Source organism: Sander vitreus, chromosome 18 (assembly GCF_031162955.1).
Source record: "Sander vitreus isolate 19-12246 chromosome 18, sanVit1, whole genome shotgun sequence".
Lineage (NCBI taxonomy): Eukaryota > Metazoa > Chordata > Actinopteri > Perciformes > Percidae > Sander > Sander vitreus.
Window position 1 is genome coordinate 4,322,936 of NC_135872.1, and position 15,000 is coordinate 4,337,935.

Below are 15,000 nucleotides of genomic sequence, written 5' to 3' on the forward strand. Positions count from 1 at the left end.
AAAAGTGATTTTCCATCAGATCTCAGGTCAGGCTTGATCATAACAGATTTATGAGTCTTTACTTAACAATATATGGTCAAAAGTATCCAGACAATCCTGTCCACATCGTCCTGTACACTTTTGGTCTGGGGCTGTTTTTCGTGGTTTGAGTTAGACACTATCGATCTCTGAAGAAGGGAAATGTATAAAATGATAAAAAGACAACAGTGTGTTTCCAACTTTGGGTCAACAGTTTGTTTGTTTCTATCCCTATCGATCCTATTATTATTTCATGTATATTGTATGTATGTATATTGTATTCTATCTATCTATCTATCTATCCCGTTTCAACATGACGATGCACAAAGCCAGCGTAAAGTAACGGTTTTCCCAGTTTGGTGTGGAAGACTTTCAATCATTGATGAATCTTATAAACAATATTTGGCTGTCCACATACTTTTGACCATCGAGTGTTAAGTCCTTTTAAACTCCTGTCTGCTACTGCTACATTCTGCCATCTTGTCCCCACAGGGATCATTAAGGTTTCTGGTGATCCAACCCGCTCACATCAGCGTTGTACTGCTGGATCTCAGCCAACAGGTTGGGCAGCCGGTGATCCCAGGGCAGGACCCCGGGGTGACAGTGTCGGTACAGGTAGGCGTTGTCCTGCAGCAGCTCCTGAGACAGGATGTTGTAGGACATCACTGAGAAGTCAAACGCTGTGCTGTCTCCTGGCGGTTGGGTGTCAGCACTGCAGACAGGTGAGGCCTCCCAGTGTCTCTGAAGAGCTGAGGAGAGGGAAAAGAAGATGGAGATAAAGATGCAGTGTTTCCTCTATGTTGATTTTGTAGTGGCGGCCCGCCATGGCAAAATTTCTGCCGCCACGGTATCAGAAAAAGGGCAGACGCACAATGTAGTCGCGGTTGCCTTTTAAATGATCCTGCTGACTTAATGCACCCCCCTGTTGGCTGCCGCTCACATTGCAGTGTAAAAGTAGAACTACTCAGAGGTTATTGGGCCCGTCCAGTTGAACTCCACATACTGTTGTGTTGATGGAGTTTATTGTCAAAAACGTTCGCTTTCTTCCGAGTCGACTATTAAAGGAACAGCTCCACCAGAAACGTCACCGCGGTGGGTCCGTTCTAATTGGAAAACGTTCATCTTGTCAGTTCCGTCAGCTCATCGTCCTGATATCAAACATCTGGAAACATTAAAATGGTAAGTGAGTAAGCGTAATATTTCATTCTATACTTTAGGTTTGGGTTTCCCTATGAAGAATTTCTTGTAAAATTCATTTTGTAGACCTGTTTGTAGATGTTAAGTGCCCTATAGCTCACAACTGAAAATATGCCTCATTGTGTGTGAATAGAGGTGAATAAATCTGTTTGTGTTGCAGCGAAGTGTCAGTTCGGGGGGGGGGGGGGGTTGTTGTTCGGACAGACCTGCCCTACTGCTAAAAATAATTCTGTAAATTTGACTTCAGACTAATCCCAATCAAGAAAATGATGATATGATAGTTTCAACAGCTCTATGACAATGTCCTCCTGATTTATGTTTGACATCAAGTTAGACATTAACAAATGGGTGCTTTACGTAAAGGACTTAAAGACACTATGTGTAAATTGTTCAAGTGATTATATTATCTTCCACTGATTTGTAATGGCATGAGAAAATGACAATCCATTGTATGGGGTTGCAATGTTGCCCATAGAAGTAGAAAAATAGGTTAACATGTCTCCCTGCGTTTCCCGTCTCTCTTTACTGTTAAACTATCCCATAAAAGGCAAAGATGACGTCTTGGGAAAAAATTAACTCTACATCTCTACATTTTGTTCCCCTGAATTAAGACTTTACACGTTAAAGTACTTATACAGTATCAGGCTTGGATAGTCACAGTGTCACAATCCAAAATCAGTAACTTTATGACAAGAGCAAACTTATATCGTGCATTTTTGCTGTCTTTTTTTTTTTTACTTCACGAAGATAATACGATGTGCGATGTGAAAGTAATAATATGAACTCGGTCATTTTCTCATGTGATAATGGTAGCGACTCAGAATGCAAGTCTTGGATGGAACAAGTAGAGCTTTTAAAATTTAAAAAAAAATAAAAATAAAAAAATTCTTAACCAAAATGGATTACCTATTTCTAAAAGGTTTCACAGTCTTGTAAATAGATTGTTTTATCCCACAGTAAAAATAAGTGCCTGGAAAGTGAAACTAAAAACATTTGCCCTGCTCGGAAAATGGTCGGCAGTTATCTGTAGTATACTACAAAGTGTAGTTAATGAGTTGAATAATGCAGAACCAAAAAGTGAACTTACATTTCGTTGGTTTGGCGTCTTCCTGTTGTCCAACAGGGGGACAGGTTCCAGTTGGAGGAGGCTGTCTGCTGGCTCCGGCGTCCTGCTGGGAAAGAAGCCCCGTCCCCCCTCCCTGCTCCTCTGCGCCCCTGTCTTTGAACCAGGCGTTGGGTCTGTGCATAGGATCTTTATCCTGTTTGGGTTTCGACTTGGGGGTTTCAGGCCGTGAATCTCTATGCCCTCCTTGCTGATGTGCGCTCCTCCCTCGGTTTGGGGTTTCATCTGTTCGCTGTCTGTCTGTATTCCCAGTTTTAGTCCTTTCTACATCTTTATCTCTGCTATGTGCCCAACCGGGGCCTTTTCCAGCTCCCTTCTTCCCTCTGTCTTTACTTCCATCTTTGAAGCCGTGGTGTGTTCGAGGGCAACTGTCTGTGCTGGAATCCCGGTGATGGTGCTTCCTCTTGGAGCCTTCGTCCTTGGCCTTGCCTGCCGTCGCCCCGTGCCCTCCTCCTCGGTGTTGGGTTTCTTCAGCACTCCTCATCTCCTCCGAACTCTTTCTCCGTTTGTGAGGAGGCTCTCTGTCGGGCCGCTCCATCATGAGGCCGGCAGAGGTGGAGAACGGATGCCAGCTACCGCCAAAGTTACCCTGGCTGATGCCCCGAGGGTGTAACGTCCTACCAGAGAAGACCTGTCGGGCTGCTGGGTGGGAGCGGGGGAGTCCAGGAGGCCGGGGGGGGAATCCCCGCACCGAGCACCATGGACGAGGAGCGGGGATGCAACGCGGGAAATAGGAGGAGGAGGCACTGCTGCTCCTGAAGCCAGCCCTGCAGAGCCGGGGACGGCTGCGAGGAAGGAAGGAGGAGCCGAAGGAGCTCAGCTGACGAAGGAACATGTGGTGGCTGGAGGGAGGAGAGGACAGACATTAGAGGGGAGGCCAGCGTTCATACGCATTTTAATACTTTTCGGCAAATTTCCATGACTATGTATTCCTGAAAATGTCAGTCGACATTATACAATAACAATAAAAATCAGTGTTAAAGTTTACCCTCAGAGGTTTAACAATAAAATGAATGACTCAAAGTGGGAGTCGCAATATCCCGCCCCGAATAGAACGTTGAGGTTAAGACGACCTGAAAATACATTTATTAATCACATATTATTATGCTGTATTAAAAAAGAATTCCATGACTTTTCCAGTTTTTTTCAAAACGTATGAACCCTGGGGGAGGCGATAAGAAGAAAGAGGTGTCAACATTTAGAGTTGAAAAAACTCTTTTAATTGTGTATCGACAGAAAATAAACCAGCAACACGTTTAAAAGGGCATACTTTTTTGGCTTCATTTTAACTCTTATAATATTATACTAGTACTTGGATATTTGATTGATTCCCGGTACTTTTCAGTGTTCTTCATTTGTGTACTGCTGCTACATTTCCTCCGGGGTTGAATAAAGGAGGGAGGGAGGAAGTACCGGTGGGTTAGTAAGTAACTAAGTGTCTACCTATTTATACGTTAAAGTAAATATAAAAGTACACAATGAAGAGAAAACTAATGAAATAAAGATAGGCGAGATGAGATAGAGAAACTACTGATAAGGAGGAATGAGGTTTTTCTCTCTTTTCAACTTGGTGTGACAGCAAAAGAGAAAACGTAGCTGAATTAGCTGCTGACCAGAAGCTACGTGGGGTTAAACACGTTTTTTTGTGTAATTTCAGAGAACTTTTACAAACATGTAGCTCACAACCAAAGAACCAAACGCCAATGACAAGACTGCGTTTAAATGCTGTTGTGTTTTGAAGGGTGGTTGTTTAAAAGTCAGTTTAACTTAGCTGTTTGGAGTCCCACTGAGTATGAACACAGCTCAAATGATGTCATTATTTTGTAACCGTGACTAGCTAGCTCACGTTAACTTACTACTCTCCATGGGTGGAAGAAACATCGTTTATGTTTCGGCTTGGATGCATCTCCGTAAATTATTATCAGCGAACATAATCGATAGGTCGCTGGTTTCACCACTGACTTAAAAAAAACAAAACAAGAAGCAGAGTCGCCCAAATATGACGTGCCGTAAACGTATGACTAGGCGCCGTGTTGCCTTCAAGAACTCCAACAAAGCTCGTGTTTTCCATTATATACAGCAAAATAGTCCTTTACATGCGACTGGACGGGCAGAGCTTGTATACTATTTAAGGCTAAATAAATAATATCACGTTGTGATACTTGGACAAAAAGAAGAACGCGAAAAGCATACCAGGAATAACAGTTGTAGATAGAAACTGTTAAGCTAAAAAGCTAAAGAAATACAACGACAATATTGGTTGGATTTTCTTCTGGACTGCCTGCTAGTAACATAAACAAAAAAGCAGCAAAATACTCGTTGACGAAGTTTTAATGATTTCACCACTTCATGGGCCATATGTAAAAAGTAATTTCGATTGTTTCACAAGCATCATTTCAGGCAGCTTTCCCCCTCCCTCGCTGGAACTTGTAGTCGTTTCGAGCCGTTTCCTAGCATCGACTGCTATGATGCGAATCAGTGAACGGACTACAGCCGCCCCGGTACGGCGGAAACAGTAGCCCCAATGGAAACGTAGCTCACAGCTACATCATTCGAGAGCATCCCGAAATCACTGAAATCATCCGTTGTTACGGCCAAATTCCGCAAAATGTTGAATTAGATTCAACCCGAGTGTGACTACGTTTTTCTTATTTCTTTTAAGAAGAGCTGTCGAGAAAACTAGGATGACGAAATGAAAAGGTCATTGTTCTGTAACGCTAACGTTAACATTATGCTACTTACGTGAAAAAGAGCCTCTTCTTGAAGACAAAGGTGCCCTTACAAACGGGTCGAAAAGATAAAATGTCAGCTTCTAACGAGCGACATCTTCTGTTATTCCATATCGTTAAAGGAACGGATTTAATATGATTGATAAAGAGCAGTGGTGTCTGAGAGGAACGAAGCTCTCTCTCTCTCTCTCTCTCTCTCTCTCCCTCCCTCTCTCTCTCTCTCTCTCTCTCTCTCCCTCCCTCTCTCTCTCTCTCTCTCTCTCTCTCTCCCTCCCTCCCTCTCTCTCTCCCTCTCTCTCTCTCTCTCTCTCTCCCTCCCTCCCTCTCTCTCCGTCTCTCTCTCTCTCTCTCCCTCCCTCTCTCTCTCTCTCCCTCTCTCTCTCTCTCTCTCTCTCTCTCTCTCTCTCTCTCTCTCTCTCTCTCTCTCTCTCTCTCTCCCTCTCTCTCTCTCTCTCTCTCTCTCCCTCCCTCTCTCTCCCTCCCTCTGCGGATCCTGCCCCTCGCTCACTTCAGTGTAATCATTTGCATGAAAGCAGCAATATAACATGAACACATCCTTTTTTTTTTTTTAGGCTTGTGGTGTAAAGCTCTATTGCTGTGCCACTGAGATCTCTGATTATTCTGATGTAAACACCCATACATCCCCATCAAAAATAAAGGGAGTGCAAATAAGTTCCCAAGAACATTTAAAGTAGCCTACACTCCCTTCAGCCCCCTCTTTATGAGCAGAATGAAGTCCGAACAGTTCTTTTTAAATGTAATCATTTTTTTTCCCCAAGAATCATTTACCCAGTTTTATGTACAATAGTGGTTAGAATTTCAATAGTTAAATAGTAATATATCATATTATTTGTAACTGAAGTAATAGCAGTAGTAATAGAAGTAAAATAGTAGTTCCATCAGTTAGCAGCAGTAACAGTATCAATAGATTAGAGAAGCTGTTGCCTGTCGCAGTGAAGGTATAGTACTGCAGCTGAGGTATTTGTAGTAAGCAGAGCAGTAGTGGTAGTCCCTGTAGTTGTACAGCAGTAGTAATAGCATTGCAGGTAGAATGTTTTTACTCCAGTTGTGGTGTTAAAGTAACATGAACAAAAGTGGTATTATATCTTATTACAACATAAAGAAACATTAAATATACATTTCAACTTTTAGTTTATTGATTTGAAATGATATTTGGGTCTGTAAAATCTGCAGCGTTCAGTTTGCCAAACTTCTTCCTGCATGTGAAGATCACAGCAATTTCAATGAAATATTAGAAACAGCCATTACAAAACCTTTATTCAGGAATCAAACAGGATATCAGGGGATGATTTTAAACACACTATAGAAAGTGGGAAACAATTTGTAGAGAATATGTTTCCAAAATTAGAAAGCCATCATATGAAAAAGTAACTTGGAAAATGATTGTTAGGGAAGTTTAGAGATGTTACTTCAACAGTTGTAGGTCTAGTTAACTTGAGTTGTGTTTGGACTCTGTTGGAATTTGAAATGAAAAACTAAAGAAGACGGTCACATGACTGGAGGGTCAAAGGTTTGATCTCCACAGCAGCTGCAGTCAGTCAACAACAACGACGACATTTCCTACCAGTGTGCTCAGGAGTGAAATAATATCAGCTATGTGTCCAAAACAAAGGTTTGGTTACTTTTAGCTTTCATCCAGATTCTGAAAAAGCATCCAGAGTGGCCACTTCTACTGAAAATAAATCCTCCAAAGTTGCATTAGCAACCTGAATGAAGCTAATGAGCATCATAAGGGCAATTGGGGCGACTGAACATTGGGCCTCACTCACCAACCGTTCTTAAGAAGAAATGTTTTCCTAAAATCCACTTATGAAGTTTTCCCAAAGACATTCACCAATGTTTTCTTATTCGGGATTTGTTCTTAAGTAAGAACAGAATCTACGCACAAGTGGCGATGTGTTTCATGCTAAATAATTAGTTATCGCTATTTCTTCAATTCTACAGTTGTTTTAATTTGATAGGATTTGAATTACAATATTTTTTATCATTTATATTTTTTATAATTATTTTCATTATTTTGCAAAGCAGTATGGTCTTTTTGTTAGAAATTAACACTACACTAACTTGAATTCCCATATATTATGTTAATGTGGAACCATTGCATCCAATAATTAGTGATTGATTACGCTATGTATAGGACCAAAGTAGGACTTTACTGCTGCTGCAAGATGTTTACCCTGAGAGTGAGATTTGCTGTTCACTACCTGCAAGCGGTAGCCTGGTTGACACCAGACCCTTCTCAGTTGTAACTGAGAAGGGTCTGGGCAAGGTTCATTTGCAGCCCATTTCCAAAGGGGCGTCACCAACAGACGCCGCTCAAATGCCTCTGGGTGCAATTGGATAGTCTTTCAACCAATCAGACCGATCCGGGTGACGTAGCAGCGACAGCGGCATCAACGGGTTGCGGCGCATCGGTAGCCGTCATGTTGAATGTAAACAAAAAGCTGCTTGCCGTCGCTGAGCTATCATCATCGTGTAAAGCCCGCCTCAACGGTTGTGATTGGTGCCTCGATTTGGAAAAATTGGAAATGGGCTTGAATGGGCTCTTGGTCAGATGGACTTGCAGAGTAAATCTCAAATTTGCTGGAAGTTCGTCAGCGTTTTCCCAGGCTATGCAAGTGGTAGCTCCACTTTATAACTATTGACGTTTTTTTGTTTGTTTGTTTTTTAATGTTTGGAGCCTCTTTAGACTTTTGTATGGGCATTTTGACTTAATTCTCTCAACTTTTCTTGCAGTCTGGTGTCCTTTTATTGGGATTGGTGGGGCGTTTACCTGCTAATTAGCATTAACTAGCATATGCTTTGAATGTAAAAGTAGAAAGGGATTCATATGTGAATGTAAGAAAACACTTTGGAAGATATTAGTGAAGGAGGCCCATTGTGAGTAAAGCTTTTCCTCCAGTTTGATAAAGTCAACGACAAAAACTTGTTACATGCATAACAACACGGGGGGGGGAAGCAGCATCTTTGAGGCAACAGGAAACACTGAAATCAACTGATCGACCCCCAGAACAGCATGAGATGTGCTTCTCTATTTCTCATATCTTACTCCTCATTGTGCCTGTACACCTGTAGCCCTTTTGTTGCTGTGATTATGTTTTTTTTTATGTTTCAAATTGCCTCCAAATATACTGTCTTCTCAGCCAGGGCTTGCTCCTCGGTCCTGGCTTTCTTCGTGTCTTTCCTTCTCATCCATGCTCCTCCTTTCTTCTTCTGCGACCAAACAGCCAAGGAAGCTATGGTATGCTAATGTTTTACTCGAAAACTATGATCACATAAACAGCGAAATGTCTCAACCCCTTTGCAAACGCAAAAGTGGTAACATCAGGGACATTGTTTCAGGTAACAGAATAGATAATATATCATTTTAAGAGCATTATTGAAATGATCACAAACAGTATGAGTGAAGACTCCATCCAGACCTACTAATGTCTCTGATGATCTTTTGGTTCTGTCATCCTTTTACTCTTTTGGTGCAAAGCAATCTGGGGGTCTGTGCCACAAAGCAGGGTTACTACTGTAAGCTATCTTGAAACTTCTTTGTCAGTTTCCAGATTAGAGTCGATTATCCAGCTACTTTAAAACTCCTGCTTGGTGAGACAGGTCAGAGGTTCATCAGCTGGGTTGAAGTAAATTGGGATTGTGTGCTGTTCATCAAGTTATATGACCACTGTACCAAGATCATTCTTAAAAGTTAGAGCAAGAAAACACTTCCCATTCATGTTTCAATTCACTTTAGAAAAAAGACTAAACTAAAACCAACATGTCCGCTTCTGAGACACTGAACTCTGGTGAGTTCCTAGTCGGGTCCCAAGAAAAACTGATTCATCATTTGACAAATTCTATCTGGATTTTTCTACTGCAGGAAAAACAGTGACAGTTATTTGAAGTACCGTATTTTCCGGACTATAAGTCGCACTTTTTTTCATACTTTGGCTGGTCCTGCGACTTATAGTCAGGTGTGACTTATATATCAAAATATATATATAATTTAACATGTTTTAAATGTTATTTCATGCTGAAAACATTACCGTCTACAGCCGCGAGAGGCGCTCTAGGCTTGTGACAACTATATGCTGCTCCTAAAGACAACTGAGAAAGAAAAGAAACTGCAGGCGACTGCAGGTAGTAAAACACGCAGCCGGAAACGGAAATCGAGCAGCAGAAGGAAAGTTTGGAGTGAGTGAGAAACTTGTGAGGGACTGGAGAAAAGGTTAGTCTTACTGCAATGAAGAAAACAAAGAAAGCTAGTCGTGCTGCTGGGAGAGGCTCGTCAACGGTGCAGTTACGTTACGTTAACATAGCAGACACCTACCGTATTCAGCCCCTTGTTCTGTGTGCTGTTGTGTAGTTTAATAACTTGCCTTTCCAGATTAAATGTCTGTTCTTGGTCTTGGATTTTGTGAAATTAATTTCTAAATAAATGCGACTTATAGTCCAGTGCGACTTATATGTTTTTTTCCTCTTCATGACGCATTTTTTGACTGATGCGACTTATACTCCGGAGGGACTTATAGTCCGGAAAAACTAAAATCTCGAGTTGTGCTTGGTTTTAATTCCCAGATTCTTAAACCTCCTCGTAAAATCAGACACTTTGATCGCAAAATATTACAAGACGCATTCTCTGATATACTGTTTCTGTCCGAGTGGATTCTTTGACAGGTCAGGGTTTTTAAGGTGCACTTGGTTCACTTAGACTCTTCCCCAAACTCCTCAACAGCCTCAAACATACACATATACAAACATTTCATCTCCACACAAACCAGACGTTTCTGAAGCGCCTCTTCCTTTAAGAATGGGATTCAAGACCCGACCGATCCACTCTTGATTTCTTCTCATGATAAACCGCGAAGAGGCGTCAAGACGTTTGTTCCATTCAGCATCCACCATCGCAGCACCTTGACATGATGTGCTCATGCATCTTCAGTCTGTCAGAGCAGCTGTCTCTGCGCACGTCTTGGAGGCTGTGATTGGGGGGGTGGGAGGGGGCAGATTTGTGGAGGTGAAAAGTCACAGGGGTCAGGGGTCAGGAGAAGGGGGTTTCCCATCTCTGTGTGTACGCACTCAGTTCACAGGGGCTAATGACCAGCATTCGAGAGGAGTCCATCCCGTCCAGAGCCATCTCCGAGTCCAGACAGAACCGAGAGACGAGGTGCTCCAAGTGAGTCCCCGACTTCTGCCACCGCTGCAAAGACAAACAAAATGTTCAAAACACTGATTCATGCCATCCCACTTTCTCTCTTTTTAGAGGTTAAAGCTATAGTGTGTAGCCTCTGTCGCCCCCATGAGGAATTCTAAAGTAATGACAACAACACTGTCGGGGCATCCACATGATACAAGCCTTCCATGATCATGTACCACCCCCACCCCTCCTCCACACAGTCACTAGTAGCCAAGGAGGACACGGAGGATTAAAAAAACATGATGGACTCTTCAGAAGAGGTCATTATCTTCACTCGATTTTCTGCGCGCGAAAGTCGCCGGACGACACAATCTTCTGAACATAGTCACACTGAGAAATACAGAGAGAGTTGTGTGGAGCTGATAGTATTAAAAGTACTCTAAGCGATGTCACACGTTTTTTTATGCTACAACATTTTTTTGTCACATACAGCAAACATCTCCTCACTATCTGCTAGCTGCCTGTCCCCTGAACACACTGTAAAAAAAGGCGGTCTCTGTAGACAGCCCAGGCTCCACAAACAGCAACAAAAACAAAATGTGCCAACCTGGACCACCAAACATAACAAACAGTCTTCCAGCATTCCAGCCAATAACTGACAAGAAGGATTTGGGGGTGGGGGTTGGGGGGGTTAGTGCATGGAAGCACGGAAGGGAGGGGGAGGGGACGGGATGAGGAGGAGGGAGGGGCGAGATAGCCTCGTTAGGTTTGAAAATACTTCGAACGTCAACAAGAAGTAACGTCACCCAACATCGCTTAGAGCACCTTTAATTAGCGTTGTAGCAACTCATTTGGTAATGGGGTGAATATAACAGACATTTATTAATTTCAAAAAGTTACGCACTAAAGCTTTAAAAGAACATACATATATATCGGTATACGTATACATATTCTTCCCTGCTTGCTATTTATTCCCAAACTGCATAGTAAAAACGAGTTAATACAGCAGCATGCAAAGCAGTAATTTCTTTTTGAACAATGTCTTTATTGAGTTTTCATTTTAAACAAAGAACTAAATAATAATAAAAGAAAAAAAAACAACATATATATATATATATATATATATATGTTGTTTATATATATATATATACAAATAAATATATAATAAAAAATATATAAAATCTGTATTTATACATATATATGTATATATTGCAAAGCAGTAATTAAAGGTTTTATTGAGGTGCTGCTTGAAGGATCTTATTGATGCCCAAACCTGCAGCGAGCCGAGACCATTTCTGAATAGGTCTCCAGTCATGCTCTGCAGGGCAGGTACAGTACTGTAGGACCGAGATGCAAAATGCAAAGAAACAACATGAGTCTGCAATGAGATTGGATGTTAGCCAAAATGACCATTTTCAGACGGCTTGCTTCTTCCTGTCTTTACTTCATGTATTCATGTAAAAACCATGTTTGTTTTAAAAAAGCTGTGAGAAAGATAAAGGTTGTTTTGCTCCAGTCCTCATCTCATCTCCCTGAATACTATAAGTTAGTACAACCCTTAGAGCCACAATAGCCACGTTTATGGGAAATACACCAGGTGGAAAGGATCCAAAATGTATCCTTTAAGGAACAAAGATAGTGTGTAATATACAGGAAAATAACTGGGTACAGTGTTTGAGTACAGCATTAACAGTCACAACCTGCCCAGCTGAGAAAGAATATGTTGAACTTTAACAACGAAAACAAGCAAAGACAGTACAGCAGTGCAGGAACAACCCAGTAATCAGAGCAGAATTAGGGTTAGAGAACTTGGTCTAAATTGTACATGATGCCAGATTAATAAAAAAACAGGCTCAATAAGGATTACGATTTTGCTCATTATTTCACAATTAAACTGATAGTGAAGGTCAGTGGCGGCTGCTGGTCTTTCAAAGAGGGGAAGCTCATTTTCGGCCTATGAATTGTCCATTTATTTATACATAAATTCTGCCCTACTTTCCTTTTCAAGAAAATGCTCTTGTCGTACCAACTAGGCGTCTTTTCCAGTGACTTGACCAGTGTCCTCTCAATGGCCAGCAGAGCTAGGCTGCTTAAATGACCTTGGCCCATTGTGTTACGGGTGTAGGACTTGAGCTGCTTTAAACAGGAGAAGCTCCTTTCTACACCTGCAGATGTAGCCCCAATTGTTGCCACTAATGAGAACAGTTTGTAAAGCTGAGGCATTGCACTGTCCAACTCCATGTCTTTAAGGAACACCAAGTAATCACACAGCTTTCCCCTGTTACCCTGCAAGTCCTGATCTGGAAGACTTTCAAATGGCTTTGCCAAAATAAGGTCGACAATATTAGCATTGTCTGCCATTGTGTGCAGTTTGCTAGCTGGCTAGTTCACCCCTACGACACTAGCCTAGCCTACTGTATGAGTGAATGAATAAACAAACGATCTAATGAAATAATATTAAACTTGAAGGAGGAAATGTGGGAATTAGGTTAAACTGAAACAAGGAATGTGGTGTATAATTGTATGAAATGTATGATGAAAATTGGCTAGTAATTTTGCCAAGCAAATACCAAGAAATAGGTTGCAGCAGTTTGTCTTTCCACTACACTTGCAAAATCCGCAATGGGACTGAGCTCGAATAGCTTCGGCGACTTTTTATAGTACAAAATCGCTGTCAATCAAAAGGAGATGCAGTCTTTCAACAGACCCTCCAATCATCACGCAGAAGCCTGGAGTCCAGGCCAGCCCAGTCCAGGCCAGCCCACTCCTCCATTCACCCCCAGAGACGCTGAGTGTCCGTGGGCAGGACATAATCTCAGCATTTATCCAATGATCATCTAGTTTCGAAGCACTGAAAAAAACTGTTGAAAGCAGCCCCATTGAAGTCCATAGACGCTAGACTTCAACAGGCAAATCCACTGTGACACTACGGGAATGTATGAGAAGGAAATCGAGTCAGTCGACCTGCTATATGTAGCTGATTCTGAACGAACTTGTCTTCGAGATGAACGTGTTCTAATGCATTTTTAGTCAACAAAATGTTAACACAATAGGACATATTTGACCATTAAATTTTTTGACATTTTAGGAGAAGCCAAGCTTCCCTTGAAGTCTTAAAGGAATCGCCTCTGGTGAAGGTTGAATCCATGAATCGACTGTACATTCCCAGTTACCTACATGTCACCACAGCTGTTTGCGATTGTTGACAAAAGACAGTATTTGAAACTGAAACGTTATCACTCCAGGGAAATCATTTGATGATGGGCTACTGAACCTTTTACCTCAGCAGGTATATGAACGTCATATACAGTAACACTTCCCTAGAATCAGCATGGTGCTGTGTTCAATGGTAAACAAAACATGTTTAATAGCCAACATTCAACTTTGAAACAAAATTGAAAATGTGTATATCAGAGGTTTGATACCAGGCTAGTTCATGTTAAGATGCAGTTTTTACATTATATACAGTATATCTTATTATATATCTTTAAAAAAAAGCTTTTTGTTTACCCACAAACGTCTATGATTGACGGCCGACCCCCATGCCCAGATTATCCATAAGGGCACTTGGGCCAGTGCCCAGGGGCACCAACCATTCACAACCAGTGGGGGGGGGCACCACATGACACAAGCTTTAACAATATTTTCCGTAAATTGTTATATTATTCACTTGAAATTGTTGAAAGACCATACATTACTCGTTTATGAACACTCATTTCAGAATAATAATAATATAATAATAATAATAATAATAATAATAATAATAATAATAATAAAAAATTATAAATAAATCCATATTACATGACCACTATCACTCCCCTCACCAATCTGTCAGAGTTGAGTTGGTCCACAAGTACGCGCAAATGTATCATTTGGGGGATGGGGGTTAACAATAATCAAAAGTGGCCAGTTTAACCCCCCCCACAAATGTTATCATAATGATGAATTTAAAATATTAACTGTTCTAAAAAATGATAAGTGGTTGGCTTTCTTGATTCAATGTAATTGGCAAGCAAAGAAAAACATTTTTCACACAAACCCCCCCACCTCTGGATGAGACTTGGTTGCGCCCAACCCTTCTCCGTGTTTTCGTAGCACACAGCACGGCGTGTGCGCTTCGTGAGTTTATTCAGTATGCAGAGAAGTGTAAAAGAGCGGTCCACAGTCTGCGCTTCTTTTCCTAGAACTCATATTTCTTTCATAGGAATTTGTGCAATAAATCCATATTCTATTTTCGGTCCTTTTATTGTCATTAGTTGTGATGCTAAAGCAGTTTTAGCTTTCCCATGATGCTTTTGAACATTTTTGACCAATCAGAGGAGTTGCTTTCGGGGGGGGGGGGCTTTGAGGTATAGTGCCCTGGGGCACCACATTGTCTTAATACGGGCCTGCCGACCCCACTCTTCTAACTGTCTTACAGCCATCATGCTGGTTTGGTTCACTGTACTGCTGTAAGCTTGGAATGGAATAACTGGTGATTCCTATCAGTCACCACCAGATGGAGGCCTCTGCTGACTTTATGCTTTATTCTAGCTGTCTCTGACCAAACGCACACATTTCAGTGTATTTGGTTGTGTGTGTGTGTGTGTGTCTTTGTGTTTGGGTGAATGTGCATTATTCAAAGAGAGAGAGAGAGAGAGAGAGAGAGAGAGAGAGAGAGAGAGATCAAAGATTCACTGACAAAGGATTAGAAGAAGAAACAACGACATCTGGGTGTGAGCATGTCATATCTTTCAGTGTATCTTTGTGTGACTGTGTGTGTTTGTGTGTTACATTTATATATTTGTATC

At 41.5% G+C, this 15,000-nt stretch overlaps 2 protein-coding genes across 5 annotated transcripts in view; both read right to left on the reverse strand.

The window, feature by feature from the left end:
* Window positions 1-5,275, reverse strand: part of angel2 (angel homolog 2 (Drosophila)) — a 10,730-nt gene extending 5,455 nt beyond the window's left edge. For 2 of the 3 annotated variants that reach the window (XM_078274727.1, XM_078274726.1), the window contains exons 1-3: window positions 4,195-4,333; window positions 2,303-3,180; window positions 547-767 (exon numbers count right to left, since the gene is read on the reverse strand). In XM_078274727.1, coding sequence (XP_078130853.1) covers window positions 547-767; window positions 2,303-3,180; window positions 4,195-4,244 — 1,149 coding nt within the window. In that variant the 5' untranslated portion in view covers window positions 4,245-4,333. Of the gene's footprint in view, window positions 1-546; window positions 768-2,302; window positions 3,181-4,194; window positions 4,334-5,080 lie in introns of those variants that run through there. The other variant, XM_078274728.1, reaches the window with a different exon arrangement.
* Window positions 5,276-6,328: 1,053 nt separating this feature from the next.
* galnt14 (UDP-N-acetyl-alpha-D-galactosamine:polypeptide N-acetylgalactosaminyltransferase 14 (GalNAc-T14)) overlaps window positions 6,329-15,000 on the reverse strand; it is a 191,590-nt gene continuing 182,918 nt past the window's right edge. For both annotated transcript variants that reach the window (XM_078274174.1, XM_078274175.1), the window contains exon 15: window positions 6,329-10,273. In XM_078274174.1, coding sequence (XP_078130300.1) covers window positions 10,115-10,273 — 159 coding nt within the window. In that variant the 3' untranslated portion in view covers window positions 6,329-10,114. The remainder of the gene's footprint in view (window positions 10,274-15,000) is intronic.